The sequence below is a fragment of the Carassius gibelio genome, chromosome A14 (assembly GCF_023724105.1).
Source record: "Carassius gibelio isolate Cgi1373 ecotype wild population from Czech Republic chromosome A14, carGib1.2-hapl.c, whole genome shotgun sequence".
Taxonomy (NCBI): Eukaryota; Metazoa; Chordata; class Actinopteri; order Cypriniformes; family Cyprinidae; genus Carassius; species Carassius gibelio.
In genome coordinates this window covers 12,414,292-12,430,403 of record NC_068384.1, presented here as the reverse complement: position 1 = coordinate 12,430,403, position 16,112 = coordinate 12,414,292, and the positions used below count along the sequence as shown (strand labels likewise).

The 16,112-nt window shown below is 36.6% G+C and overlaps 1 protein-coding gene across 4 annotated transcripts in view; it reads right to left on the bottom strand.

Annotated features, from left to right (window-relative positions):
* Positions 1-937: 937 nt before the first annotated feature.
* Positions 938-16,112, bottom strand: part of LOC128027507 (phospholipid-transporting ATPase IA) — a 111,613-nt gene continuing 96,438 nt past the window's right edge. For all 4 annotated transcript variants that reach the window (XM_052615189.1, XM_052615186.1, XM_052615188.1 and 1 more), the window contains 5 exons: positions 15,219-15,326; positions 7,388-7,476; positions 6,239-6,331; positions 5,885-5,976; positions 938-3,407 (listed from right to left, as the gene is read on the bottom strand). In XM_052615189.1, coding sequence (XP_052471149.1) covers positions 3,310-3,407; positions 5,885-5,976; positions 6,239-6,331; positions 7,388-7,476; positions 15,219-15,326 — 480 coding nt within the window. In that variant the 3' untranslated portion in view covers positions 938-3,309. The remainder of the gene's footprint in view (positions 3,408-5,884; positions 5,977-6,238; positions 6,332-7,387; positions 7,477-15,218; positions 15,327-16,112) is intronic.

Here is a 16,112-nt window from a genome sequence, read left to right as displayed (position 1 = left end):
AGGGAAAACTTGTTTTAACCTATGGACTAATTCTTTTTAGAGACACAGCCATGGATGCGTTTACATCGAGAGCAGCCAATGTAAATAAATGGCTGTTATTAAAATATGGGACAGATAACAACTCTATTAATGTCACTGACCAACAGAGCAGTCTGAATGATAGATCTAAACTACAGGGGATGTCATCTATTTGACATCTCTCCACCTTTTCCTGTTTAGATTGATATCACATCCTGTTTAATGCCACACACGATGACCAGCTTCAACATTATTTGCCTTTCCACACTAAGAGCAAAATTCTGTCCAATGCAACCATCATAGAAAATACTTGATGCTTAATATAGAGTTTGCTCATGATTAAACATTTTGAAAAGATTTTGGTGGCTGTAAACAGAGATAAATTTGAACACCCTGACTGCCCTTTGAAGAGGATCAGCAGTACACATCCTGAAGAAGTGAGTATTAGCAAGTGCTCTGCATGCAGCGAAACACTAAAAGGTGTTTTAAAAGAGGAAACAAAATCCAATGCATTAAGAGTTTACTGTCTTCTTAAGAAATAAACGTGATAGCAGCCAGAAGCAGAGCTTTATTCATGCAGGGAAATGTTTGCTGAAGTATAATTTAACGCTTGTGTAAAAAAAGCTAGAAATGTATTGGTCTAGACAGGAAATAAGCTCTTGGAAGTTGATGGTATGGAAACAAAAAAGATTATTGCCAAATCATGACTCTGTGTTCAATGAATCCCCGATAGACAGTCATCTGATCTGTTCTGCGAATACTCCATACAACATATGATCAGGGATTCTCCTGATGCCTGCTACAAAACTACTTTTATACTAATAGTGTATATCTTGAACAACCTTGAGGCTTCATCAGGATGTAATAAACAGAATCTGGTAATGCAACAAAAAAATGAGAGAAATCACCAAAGAGCAGCTTCAGTTGGAAAGTTTATTTCAGTAGTCCTTCATGGCAATTAAGACAAAACACTTAAACATCTGCAGTTCCAACATGCTAAACAATCATTTAACAAAAAAAGACATAAAAGAAAGATACGAAAGAAAAAAATAAAACCCCCAACAGAGAATCCGAAACCATATAAAAGTGCATTTTCATTCTTTAAAGTGCCCAACACTAGAGGGAGATTCAGTGTACAATTAACACTTAGACGAAATCAAGAACGACTTTTCCATTCAAGCATTCAGTCACTTTGACAGACAGGGTTTTAGAAAGCAACAGTCCAAGCCGTTAACCAACATCACCCCTCATATTTCCAGTGTTTGAGTCGAACGATGACCCACCAAAACCAATGATCGGTCAAAAGCACACCTAAAGGAACTAAATGCACAGTAGCTATAAACATATTCTTTTCACGTTAAATAAAAGACTTTTCTGCTGGAATTAGAATAGTTACAGTGAGATCTGAAACTAAATAAAAAACATGTACAGTACATCCATCCAGAGAAATAAACTGCAACTGATATGAACTAGATAAGAGAATACTCATCACATAAAAGATAAAAGAGTGCATTGTGCAACATCTCTGGTCAAGCTTTAGCAGAGCTTCATACAAACTGAAACACACAGACCAGACATATGACACACACCTGCTGATGTACAGGGCCATGCATCGGCATGTAGCTCACAGTTAGTATACCTGGAGTCGTGCAGATGAACGCAACAAGCAGCAGCACACAACCGCACAACACAGAGGACGTCCCACAAACATCCTCATTCAAGTCTCTCTTAATATAGTTCACCGGACGGGATCACGAACACTCACTCAGTCACACACGCATCCGAAACGCAGCTCACATGCACATGCAGAGGACACACACTGCGCAGACGCACGATACAAAGCGTGCTCTCCCACAGGGAGAAAAAAACCAACGCACAAACTCCACCATCAGAAAAAGAAGCGTTAATAAGACCGCTGTAGTCACTTAAGCTCATGAACCACGACCAGTGTCTGAAGGGAACCACAAAAAAGAGGGACGACGTTTTCATTACAAAGCAGATCAGTCCAAAAAGTCACACTTACTCCAATATAAAAATACAAATTCACTAAATAACTACACAGACAAAGTTGTATCGATACTGTGTGGGTCTGGCAAAATCCTCATTTCCTCCCCTATGCTAATGGCACTTGTGTTCACACTTGGTTCTAAATGTTATGGTGAACATCTGATCATCTAAAAGAGTTTCGCATGAGTCCCTTACGGGGAGCTGAACACATAGATGTGGCCGAGGCTCGATGTGTGGCTTAGAAAGCTCTTGTCTGTGTAGCAGCCTGATACATCATTATTTTGGTCTAACGTGTAAGCGTGGTGTAACGCTGCCTAGCAAGAGTCTCCGAAATACTGTCTCGCTGGGGGAAAAAATCCTGTTAGGCACCTTTGTGATCACTGCAGCCGTGTAAGATGAGGAATGAAGAAACATGATCAAGAAAGCGGTTGAAATGATCCCAAATTGCAAAAAAAAAAAAAAAAGTAGATACATGCAAGATAGGACCTGAAGAACCAGGCGCGACAGATCAGACTGATCAAAACAAGATGTAAAACTTAAATGAAAAACTTAAATTTAAATTCAACATAAATACCTAAATGCAAAAAATATATCCAGTAATGGCTGAAGACAGCAACAAATATAAGGCCTGGATACGTTAGAATTTAATATGAAAAATAATAAAATAAAAATAAAGGGAAAAGTTCTCAAATCAGTGCAGAACGCATCAGAGGCCTGTAAAAACACCCGGTTAACACATAATTATTATTCCTAAACATTGTTTTTAAAATAGAGACTGCATTTATGTTCTTTGGATCTTCATTTCTGGTTATCTGGCATACGGCTCGTTTTCTGACGTAAATAAAATACATATGTAATATAAAAACAAAAGGGTTTTATGTGCCATTAATAATTAGGAAGTCACAGTCAAAGACCATTACCACAAATGTTTCTCAACACCTTTATCACCACCCTCTTCATTTTTGGCTGTAACACTCATAGCCGAAGGAATGGCGGAGGAGAGAGGAGAGTCAATTCTTTATGCTGTTTTCCTCTGTTTGACAGATCAGAAACCATACTGACCAAAAACATGCTAGCTCAGTGCTTGTGTCTGCTGCTGAACATACACAACTACAGCACAACTTGATTTTCTCTCTCCCTCTCTCTCTCACAGTCCATTGTTTTTCGTATCCGTTGTTGCTCAGGGTGCCCAAAGCTGGCCAAAGTTGACAGGCTTCAGCCCTCTGCCAGCCTTTAAAAAGTTGAGTGACCTCTGAGAGGGGGCGGGGCCCAGCGAGCCGGATCTCACCACTCACTGGTCCGTTGCTTGGTGGTGTCATAGGCTCTGATGACCTCAGACTGGGAGAGCACTCCGTTCTCATCCTGAGAGAATGCGTAGCCGTCTGTAAACAGGACCCAGAAAACATGCATCAGATAAATACATTCAACTAAACATTCTGCTGGCAAACCTACAAGACAAGTGATAAATTAAATCATATAAAAACATTAAGGAAATAAAATAAACAACATGCAGAGAGATGGGGAAAAAAATGCTAATTTTGTTTCTCTAGTATGAGCCTTCCCTTAAATCATCACCAGGGTGTTCACTTTGGAAAATAAATAAAAGATTTCTTAAATCAGAAGGGAAATAATGTGTGCATACAAACAGAAGTAACCGCACCTTATGGTTTTCATTAAAAAATGATGCAAGGCCTTTACATTTCTAAATAATGTTAATTATATAAAATTATATTATTCATGTATTACAGAAATTATATATAACACTAATAATATAATAATTAATGAAGTAACAATAGACAATTATATTTGATTTATTATAAATACATATTTATTTGCTCAGCAATAATAATAAAAAAAATAATAATAATCTGGGTATATCATCTGTAAACTCAAAAGAGGATTCAAGAGGACTGTCTGGATGATTCTGTTGTTGGGAATCTACAATGACCTGCAAACACTATTTGTAGAGTTAAATTAAAGCAGGTTTGTCTGCTGTCTGCAGAAAGATGAGGCAAAAAAACCCATCAGACGCACAACATCCTGACCGCCTGCTTCCAGAAATAAACAAAAACATTCAAATCTGTCTCGGAGGGGACCTTGAGAAACTGGTTACGGCAATGTGGGTGGGCTGCCTGGGATGATCGGGGTGGTCAACAGTAATTATCTTGGCAGAATCTAAACGGAAGCTGGCAGGAAATAAGAGACTGTGACAGTCGTAAAACCAGATTATTGATTCTACCTGAAAAAAAAAAAAATCAACTACTCTTTCTGAAAACAAAAAACAAAACAAACAAGAAGAAATGGGACTCATTCCATCAACTATAGGTATTCTTGTCCTTTTGGACGACGGCTATTCAGATTCTAGTTATTTTAATATGACAGATCTCACTCATGCAGGCACTATGGGCTCTACAGCACTGCACACTGGGATTGGCCCTTTGATCTATGACTCACCTTATGTCTCAACCGTCTCGACCTCTACCTGCTGGCCTGAGGGGGCACATGCAAGAGGCCGAAGAGGGCAATGCATTGTGGGAATGATAGCAGGATATTGAAATGATTAAATATGACTCTGCCTATCAATCAAAAACACTGAAGAATGGCAGCACATGCACAGGTGGGCAATGGGAAGGACATGACGGACGATGCAGGTTTAGTTATGGTGTTAATATGTATAGTGTCTTTAAGGCAACTGTTTAGCGGTATGAGCTAAGGGGTAAGAAAGCATATAACGTCAGACTATCACTGAACATCCCCCATCCTCACCTAAAAGCAAACAGAAAAAAATATACAGCAAATAAAGAGAGGTAATGAACAGAAAATAAAAATAAATGTTAATGTAAAACTACAAAGAAATTAAAAGACAATGGTTCTCAACTGGTTATGCTTCAGGAGATTTGACAGTTTATTACACAAAAGCAAAAAAGAAATGGTAAAATAAATAAATAAATAAATAAATAAATAAATAAATAAATATATATATCGCATTATCTCAATATATATATCTGTTTTTAATAAAATACACGTAATAAATATTATATTATTTTTATAAAATGAACTGGAATTTTTTTTTTAAGTTTATAATTGTATTAATTTATATAAATCATGTATTCAAATTTATTTTGAAATATCTGTCTAAATAAATATTATTATAAAATATATAATCATTTATTATAAGCCTTATTCCTCTATCCTTACTGAGCATTTGACCTGTAGCTCACCAGTTGAAAACCACTGAAAGGAAGCACATGAAAAGTGGAAGTGTAGTATAACAGCATATCCAGGAAGGAAATGTTAGTCATTTGATAAGACTGTGTGCATGTGTGTGTGTGTGTGTGAACTTTGTGACTGCACATATTATGACCTCATGAATGAGCTTCAGTAATCAGTCAGATCTAGACTGTGATATCCTCAGCGAAATTCAAGTGGTGCAAGTTATTCCCTGATAAAACATGAGATTTGAGTTTTGGTGCCCAAATAACAGCTGCCTGAGAAGAAACTCTACGACTGGTGCCATCTCAGTCTATCCTGAACACTGTTAATGCAGCTGTTGATTTCAAGTAATATTATGACTACATTAGTTGCTATCCACAGCTGTCAAGAACAACCATCCTCACCTAATGTTCATGGGTTTTGGTTCAGATTTGTACATCTGTGAGTGTCTGCAGTTGCTCATCTATAAGCCCTTGCGTTTGAGCGTGAACCTGCATTTGGATGCTGCAGATGGGTATGGTAGAGTGTGTGTGCATCAGTGATTCTGCATGAGTCTGTCTGTGGTGTCTGCCTTGTGAAGAACATGTAGGTGTGTCTGCATCCATGTTCCTGTGGCTGGCAAAGCACATGTGTGTCGCTGACGTACGGAGTATATTCTGCTGTATGGAGTCAGACCGGTACAGACTGACGGTGCTCTTCTTAAAGACGTTCTTCAGGAGCTGGGCTCTCTCGGTCAAACTACAGGGAAGGACACAAAGAGGAACAGTACTGAGACACAGACATCATTATGTATCTTTTTTTCTTCCCACAGAAGAGCGATCGAATTAAAGACAAACTTCCTGCTGCACAGACGTGTCTCCAGTGAGAGGTTGAGGAGACCGAATGAGACCGGAGCCGGGAGAGAAGCCAGTAGGATCGTTTACACTTGGAGGTGATCCCTGCTGATCTGCTGTTTTAGCTTATTCTGTTTTATTATGAATTCACGAGGAATTGCCCTCACCTCTTCCCATGCACCACAGCTCCTGGATCTTTCGACAGTGCCTCCAACTCCTGCACCTCATCAACCAGGGTCTTAAAGTAAACCTTTTTCATACTGAAACACAGAAAAAAACGAGGTGAAACTGAGAACGATGAAAGAAAAAACCCTCAGACTGTAACTGAAAATCCCCTATTCTACTCTACTCTACAAAAAAAAAAAAAAAAAAAAAAATGCAGAAAATATTTTAACAAATCCAATGAAAAAAAAAACATATTAAAAGCTGGATTTTTTTTAATTTACAGCAATAACTGTTTGCTACACAAAAGTAAACAAAAATATTGTTACAAATAATAAATATTTAAATTAATATAATATAGATTTTTTATTATGATTATTATTTTTTATTTTATTTACTTTAGTTTTGTCTCATATCTATGCATGATTATTTATTCGGTGCATTACAGTATTTGCCTTCAGCAAATTTGCCTTTATGCTATTCTCTTTTTTTAAACAATTCATTTAGATTTAACCCCAGTGTTTCAGGTTTCTTGTTCAAACACAATTGCATCATGTCAAACTGACTTGAAACGGTTACACTTTGGCTTTGCTCGATCATTTTGAAATAAATTGTTCAATTAAGTATCTGTATAGGAGGAGAAAATTGTGAAAAATAATTATATTTGATGCATTTTTTAGCAATATGAGAAAATAGGGAGACTTGTTAAATGTTCTGTTGCTATTTAAGCTTCTGTGATGTTGGCGTCAAGTGTGTTTGCGTTAAAAACCTGCTAACAAGATTTACTACTACTACTACTACTACTACTACTACTAACTACTACTACTATATGTGTACAGAAAAGTTAGGTTAAACTTGCTATGTTATTATAACACTTTGGCTTAACTTCATTTAATCATGGATTTTCTACTCAAATACTTAATGTTCAATGGACTAAAGTTAACTGAGTAAACAATTAAAATTAGATATGTCCAAATATATTTTGTATCCAAATAACTTTATTTAAACGTGTCCAAATGAATGTAGCAAGCACTTTAAATGATACATCAATACTTTTAAAATGGTATAAATTACAAAAAATGTAAACAAGGATCTCTCATAGAATGATCAGTTCAGAGTTTAATGACTTGTAATGAAGAAGAATCTCATCTTACACTTTGTAGGCCACATCAAACACCAGAGAGGTGATGGGAATGAAGATCAGACCCATCCAGAAGACTCCTGAACTGAACATCATGTCCGCCTGGTAATCAGACACACACACACACACACACACACACACACACACACACACACACACACACACACACACACACACACACACACACACACACAGAGAGAGACAGAGAGAGAGAGAGAGAGAGAGAGATGAGACAGAGCACCAAAGACAATCTGTGACTGATTTCTGGACCTAACCAAATCATTTAACTGGACTCTTACAACATCAGTACTACAGAGAGCTCAGCTTTTAATCACCAATCTGACCAAAACTTAAAAGATGAAATCTAGTTAAGGGGTGACTGGAATGTTTCTCATCCTGGTGCATTTTAAATGTGTGTGTGACAGACAGACAGACAAGAAGAGGTGAAATGAGAGACAGATGAGAGCGGCAGTCTGCTGGAGTAGGGATGCCAACTGTGAACTGCTAATGGTACTTCCCAGATCCCCTCTCTTAAACCCTGATCCCAAATGATGACCCTGACCTATCAGAATGCCTTCTTCATATGATACATGGGAGACAGTGGGGTAAGATGTTACCATATTTTAAAAAAGGGTCTATATCATTACACAGCTGTCTGTGCATGTCAGGAACACACACACGCGCGCACGCACGCACGCACGCACGCACGCATCTTTCTATTCATCAAATAATCTTGAAAAAAAAAAAAGCAAAAAATATTAAGCAACTGTTTTCAACACAGACCATAATAAGAAATGTTGCTTGAAGATTACTGAAGGATCATGTGACACTGAAGACTGGAGGAATGACGCTGAAAATACAGCTTTGCCATCACAGGAATAAATTACATTTTAAACTATATTTTAATAGAAAACACTTTCTAAAAAACTTTTTTGTTTTATTTGTAATAATAAAATATGAAATCATTTAACAATTATTAAATTAAGCATTTAACATTAAAGCATATAACAGTGACTTAAAGTGTTCTAGATGCTATTTTTCTAGTTTATATTTGTACTTGCAATATAGTAACCATTAAAACACATTACAGTTAACCTCTAACATCACTAGACCACTTTTCAAATAATATTTATAATTATTATATAATAGTTTATATTTATTTAATTCATACCTAGTAATCATTTCATACATGACCCTATGTTATAGAGCTTACTTTCACATTTAATTTCGCAGAAGAAACCATGAAATATAATTAGGCATTTTAGTAAAAATAAATAAATAAAATCAATTAAAAATAAAAACTTCCTCCAATTTGCTAATATAATATGCATATGGAAAGTAAAGGAATACTGACCACTGCATTCACCTCAATGTCACCAACCCAAATAGTTACAAGTACCTAATGTTTCAGACGAGCTAATTTAACCTGGGATGAGATTAAGAAAAAGCTATGAGGGCCATTATTTGTGTCATATTTTAATGTGGAATAACTCAGATATGCATAAACTGTCTGTTATCACAGTCAAGATTACTGGATGTTACCACCAATCACTCTTAGAAAGCACTGCATGGTACCAAGTGCAAACTTCATTTCTTTACTGAATCAGTTCATAACTTTAGTAGGATAAATTTCTTTAAAATTCCAAATCAGAACAGAATAAACTTCTCAAATTTCCACAACCAAAACAGATGATTCCTAAAATGAGAGCCAAAGCAAGGTCAGTATCAGAACATCCATCTTCCAAAATACACTAATTAAATAAACAACCACAGGACAGATTAATCAGTCTTGAACTGTGTGATACTAAGGCAATCAGTGATGTAATGATAAAGAAAACATACATTTCTCAGTTAATTATAATAGTTTGTGGAAAATGTGTCTTTTCAATGTAAAACATCTTAATCATAGCAGGCACATCCAAAGTGAAGAGTGTGAAAGTCTTTGAGGGAAGAAGGAAACTGGATAGACCGAAAGATAAAAGGAGAGAGAAACAGAGTAAAAGAAAGGGTGCGCTGTTGTTCCCCAGGGTCTGATTCACAATACAGGGATATTCTGGCATGGGGTAGTGGGGTGTGAGATGCAGTTGTCTTTGCTTATCCTGTATTTTTTGGCTTAACTGTGTTGAAAATACCTGTCATTAAATGTCAAAGATTGCAAAACCATTCAACATGCATGCTTGCACCAATTGTCTAAACTCGGCACTCAGAGACAAATCAACGTCCTGTAATCTAAAGCAGTAAAGGCCCCAGCATAAAGCCGAGAGGCACACCTGCCTGGAGCAATCTACCACAGCTTTCAGGTGTTCTAAATTAACTAATCTACTCACCATTACAGAAAAGTATACTTTGATGTCTAACAAAACAACAGGGAGGCAGGAAATCCCAAATGACTGGAAACTGAATGCCTTCCTCCACTCTGCTAATGTCATCTTTGACCCTGAATGAAACAAGTGTTGTGTGTTGCCAAGAGGAATTAGAGAAAACTGTGCATGGGTGAAAAGATATTCATGTTGTGCTGAAATTCGACAGTCCCAGAGGTAATGTAATTTTCTCTTAGATAATGGCAGTTAAATAATTTTCATTGGGGGCCAATGTATTGAACAATCAGACAGGACCAGAGGGGCTCAAAAACATTAAGTACGAATAAAACCAGTGGTGGGAATGTTAAATTGGAGTCAGTAACTATGAATGTACAACATCAGACTTTATTAATGTTTTCCAGCTAATTTGCATATTATAAATACTCTTAAAAATCAATAAATAGGAATACTATGCTATGAACTAAGATGATAAAGGGAACATACAAAGTTTCATATAGTATGTTTTTCTAACATTTCTATGGATAGTTCTGGTGAAAAACTAAATCTAGCTGGCTTTTGGGAGCATGCATGCCATAGGTGTATTTTTATGGTAGAATAATAAACCGCTATGGCCTCGTCTCGGCTGGCAATCAAGGGTGTCCGCATCAACTGTTCAGACAGGACATCGACTCCCTTTGTCTGCTGGACACATTCTCAAACAGATACACACACAATTAAGCTAGTAGCCAGCCACAATGTTCCAAAAACTATAGGATAAATTATAGGACTTTGGATTTGTTTATGGTTCTAGATGGTGTACCAATGGTCTACAGACACAGTTAATAGCTGAAGCTGATTTTTCTCCCCTCTCTTAGCATTAAAAACAACATGCAACATATTATGTAAATACCTAGAAAATAAATTGTGCAAAGATATGCACACATACACAAAGCACCCCATCCTTTGTCATAAGCAATCAAAGCACTGAATGTGTTCTCCAGATCTGGCAAACTAAACTAGAGTTACCACTGAATAGAGGATAAAATGATCACATTTCCCTATTGGATTTGACCACATTGTACATATGCAACTGGGATAAAAGCTGTTGCTAAATGGAAATATGACAAAAACACACTCTATATAAGCACACACTGTAAGCCACAATAAGTTGACATGTACACAAACTTTCATGCACAAACTGTAATTAATCAAAATTACCATGCTGCTCAGTCAGAAGCACACACAGACCGCTTTCAAAACCTGAAAGTGAACGTTGACCGATTCTATTAGCAGCTAAACTAGGCAAACTGAGTCGGAGTGTTTATCATTTGATACCCACATGGTAACTTCCTCTGGTGATTGACAGGATGGATTAACTATGCCTGGGTGCACTAATCAGCGGTGCTGTGAAATAGCAGAGTTTGGCTGCTCATGCCTGACAGTGATAATGTTGGCCCAAGTATGTTAATACCACCTATTGAGATGGTAAATATGAGATGAAAACAATTCAGATGTGGTCATTCACCCTTGCCTCTTCTCCCAAAATCTAAATATTCCACTTGCAATTAATTAAAATATGCTTTTATTTTGAGCCAAGTCAGTCTCTCAAAAATTCTAAATGGCAACTTGTGTATATAAACACCCTTATTGTAAACACTCAAAAGTTCCTCTAGTCATTTTGTGGTTTGAATGTGTAGAGCACAGAGATTCAAAGTCTTAACGGACGAGATGGTGAAATACAATTGGAGCCCCATCTAATGCCTGTTGTGTCTGAAAGAGAGAGAGAAATATAGAGGGAGAAGAAAAGCAAGAGAGACATCTAATTCCATCAGGGCCTGCAAATACAGCAATACTCAGCTGCTGTCATCTCGAGGCATGAGGGATGGAGGTATTCACAAAGCCTTTGAGTGTCCAGTATGGAAAACGCATACTATAATATCCCATCAACCTCATGTTCCACAGATTGAGGAAAATTTAGGAAAAACTATCTGAAAACACAAAGAACTCAAATAAGCGAACTTTGGCATACACAGCGTGTAGAAAATTAGTCACTCAGTTGGAGCAATAACACAATTTATTCACAACACACACACGCGCACACACACACACACACACACACACACACACACACACACACACACACACACACACACACACACACACAAAAACAGAGATTCCAGAATGTAGTCTTACAAAAGCAGCAGGAGGCTGTAGTTTTATCTGTTAATAGAGAGAGTGAGGCTCTAAAGGTGAAATCTTGTACATCAAAGAGTGGAACAAGATGAATGGTCTGTCTGACACAGATACCAGGTGCAGTTGAATACAACAGATCGGTCTGCTGCATTCAATGGAAGAATGGAGAGGAATGCACCACAGAACACAGCTAACAGTTACATCATGCCTCTGACAACTAAAGACCTTTTCTGCATTGTTGTAGAGCTTGTTTTATCCGCTTTGACTATCTTTAGAGTGTTATCTAAATTCTACATACGTTTGGATGCAGGATGTGATGTGCGTCTGTTCAAAGGGGCATTCATGACATGACTAGCTGAATGTGTGTATGCGTGTCTTTAACGGGTGTGTGAAATGAGAAGGGTTTTGTAATGGCAGGTGAGGTGATAGTTGGATATTCGGCAGGCTCTTGATGTCAAACACAGCATCTCAAGTTGCCTTGAATGGGACACGGTGTGATAAGACTGTCTGAACTAGTGCGGCAGACTACTAGATCAAAAGTACATTGTTAACATTCATTATTTAAGAGTACATAGCAACTCAACTTTACTAATTTAGCAGTTGTTCACTAGTCACTAACTCATTGACTAGTGAGCTACTGATGTTGTAAATGATTACAGAGTGCATCCCAGACACAAGATGACACCAATGATGTCATGACGTGCCTCATGCTTTCAGTCCGCCTCTGAGCAACACCTGGTTAATTTAAGAGGTTTTTAAAACAGTTCAGACCATCTCAAAGGTCTGTAGTTTTATTGTCTTGTAACATTACAAACTCTAGGTTCACTGTGTCACATTTGTGTAACACTACATGTTAAATATGTAGCAGTCATAGGTTACCATATAAAGCTATGCCACACAAGTACACTAGAATGTTGAAAAAAAGAGAGCAAAAAAAACCTTTCTTGATGCATTTATGTGATTTACAAATAGTCCACTAAGGCCCTAAAACTAAAGCAATCGGCTAGAAGTGGTTTCTGAAAAATTGTTCAGTTTGAGTAAAAACTTACATATGCATATCTAACACATATCTCAGTACTCCAAAGCATTTGGCAGTCCAATTTGACCAAAAATAATGGAATTTAAAAAGTTTCAGTTTTAGCCAGCCAAATTCAAGTTCAGTCCCCTTTTGCGCTGCTAACGAAATGCTGGACCACTGAGCCACAGGAAAACATTAGAGACATTTATAATGTGACCAAATAACTATATTTCAAATAAATGCTGTTCTTTAACTTTCCATTAATCAAAGAATCCTGAAAAAAATTGGAAAAAAATATTGAGCAGCATGTTTTCAACACTGCTAATAAAAAGAAATGTTTCTTGAGCAGCAAAGCAGCATATTAGAATGATTTCAGAAAGATCATGTGTCACTGAAGACTGGAGGAATGATGCTGAAAATATAGCTCTGCCATCACAGGAATAAAATACATGTTTTTGATCAAATAAATTAAGCATAAGAGACGTCTTTCAAAAACATTACAAAATCTTACCAATGATTAACACATTCATATGCCATGGTATTTTCATGGTACTCCAGGGAACATCAAAATAATTCCTATCATGCTATTATTTTGAAGTGCCTTGGATATGATTAGATAGAATTGTTGCATAATAAAGTAGATAAATAAAATATGATCCACAAGTAAATGCAGAGATTAACAACAATTAAACATACTGACAAATAATAGAATCCACACATACATCTTCACAAACATGTTTCACAAACAATTAAATTCAAATAAGAGATTTGCAAATAAAATCCATATTCACAAATATCTTTTAATGTTACAAACTTTGCCTGACTTTAATTTATGAATGGCTTTCTGTGGATGTGATGCATACAAACCAAACGGAAATCATTCATCTAAGATCATAATTGGAATTATGCTACAAATCCATTCATGGAGTACCATGAAAATGTCGTAGCAATTCAGCTAAATAGATTTAATGGTGGGGCATGTCTTTTAACTCTTTTCATCATTTTTCTTTTCATCACTCTTTCAGGCCGGGTGTGCAGGACACACACGAGAGGAAGAGGCTACTGTTACACAATAACAGATGCTGGGATAAAAACCTTGGATGCTTTTGAGAATATTTAGACAACGCCAACAAAGCATGAAAACTGAGCATTCTCATACTGGTGTACAGACAATATATCAATAAATAGCAAACATAAATGAAGTTTAGTACCTTTAACTGAAAATTATACAAAACTATTATAAATACACAAGGATTCTGTCTAGACTCCAGGATTGCTCTGTTTGTACAGACAGTTGCAGATGTTTTTAAACTGCTCTTCCTGGCAGGTGACACAAATAGGGCCTATTAGGCCTCGTTAGGAGATTATGAGGTGAGAAAAGAGCAGAGACCTGTGGTGCCCCGAGGCCTTACGGAGGCCCATGCTCACCCTAATGAACACACACAAACTCTTAATGCTCAGATTATGGCATAGACAGTGTAGAGCCCCAGGCAAGAAAAAAGATGGTCTCTGTGTGTTTTGTATCACCTGACACATCCAGAGCCCCAAGGAGAAGGTGTGTGTGCTTTTTTTTAGTATAGTTTGAAGACAAATTTGCTTAAAAAAAACCCAAGAGTTTATTCCTGTGAAGGCAAAGCTGAATTCACAGTCTTCAGTGTCACATTATTCCTCAGAAATCAGAAACCCTTAGAAAAGCTACAATCATTCAGCAGCAGAACACAGTATACAAGAGCGACACTCTGTGCTTCACACAGGCATGTCAAGGGAATGTTGTGTGTTTTCATGTGTGGTGTGTGCACAACAAATTCTCCACTCTCATTTGGGTATAAAAACAGCTGTTGGTTAATGAAGATCTGGTGGATAAACTCACACACTGATTGGACTTCTGTGTCAAATGTGACAATACTTTTCAATTTGAAGAACGTCACCATCTTACCATTTTACTTCTAGTACCTGTCGCTACGGTTGCAGGTGATAAACATGAACAGAACGAGCTTGACTCCTGTTGCATGCTCATAAAGACAGTATTTAAGCCACTACTGTAAGCTGCTATGAGAATAGGACATATCGAGCCCTGTGAGAAAATGAGTCTGTCAATCCCAAACACCGAGTGTGAACATAGACTAACACGCTGATTTAGTGCTAAAAAACAGATTCATATTTTTTTCAGAATTCTTTGATAGAACGACAGTTAGGATAGAAAGAAATTTATTACTTTTTTTGTTTTTACATTATAAATATCTCTGCTCTCACTTCTTATCAATTTAATACTTTCTTAAAAAAACTGCAAAAAACAGTAGTGTAAATAAGCATGTTTGTACTGTACGTTTTACCTGTCCTGACATATCCGGGGCCAGAGGAATCAGAGGCCATAGTGAGGAGTAGATGCCAAAGAAGACTACCCACAATCCAATGCTGCCCCAGATGGCAATGTGGCTGAACTATAAGCCAGAAAAGATGAGAGAAAACAGTGAGTTGAGGAGATTCATCATTCTGCTGATAATACTGGCAGCCTGACACTCAAACAGTACAAAAACTTGTCTGAAAGATGTATTATAATTTTAGGATAGTGACATACATAACAATAACCCTTAACACACATGAATTTTACATGAACACAAGCTAAATCACAAGTGTGCACATATGGGAGCATGTTACACACATGTGTTTTTGTTTAATCACATGAACAAGCATTTGAGGCATGAAATTTGCACATTATGTGATTTTGTGAAAATTAAACTTGCAAAAAAGTGCAGTGAAAAAGACTACATTTTTAACATGCACGAAATAAACTTTATTTATGGCATACGTATATACAGTAGTGCGCACACACACACACACACACGCACACGCACACACACACACACACACATCTATATATATATATATATATATATATATATATATATATATATATATATATATATATATATATATATATATATATATATATATATATATATATATATATATATATATATATATAATCGTCAATAATTTGGAATTATTATGATTTTAATGATTTTGAAAGATTTCTTATGCTCACTAATTCTGCATTTATTTGATTAAAAAATACAGTAATAGTGTGAACTTTTATTACAATTTTAAAATAACTGTTTCAGTTTGAATAGATTTTAAATTGTAATTTATTCCTGTGATGGCAAAGCTGAATATTTAGCGGTCATTACCCCGGACTTCTAAATTACTATATTTTAACTAAAAGATAA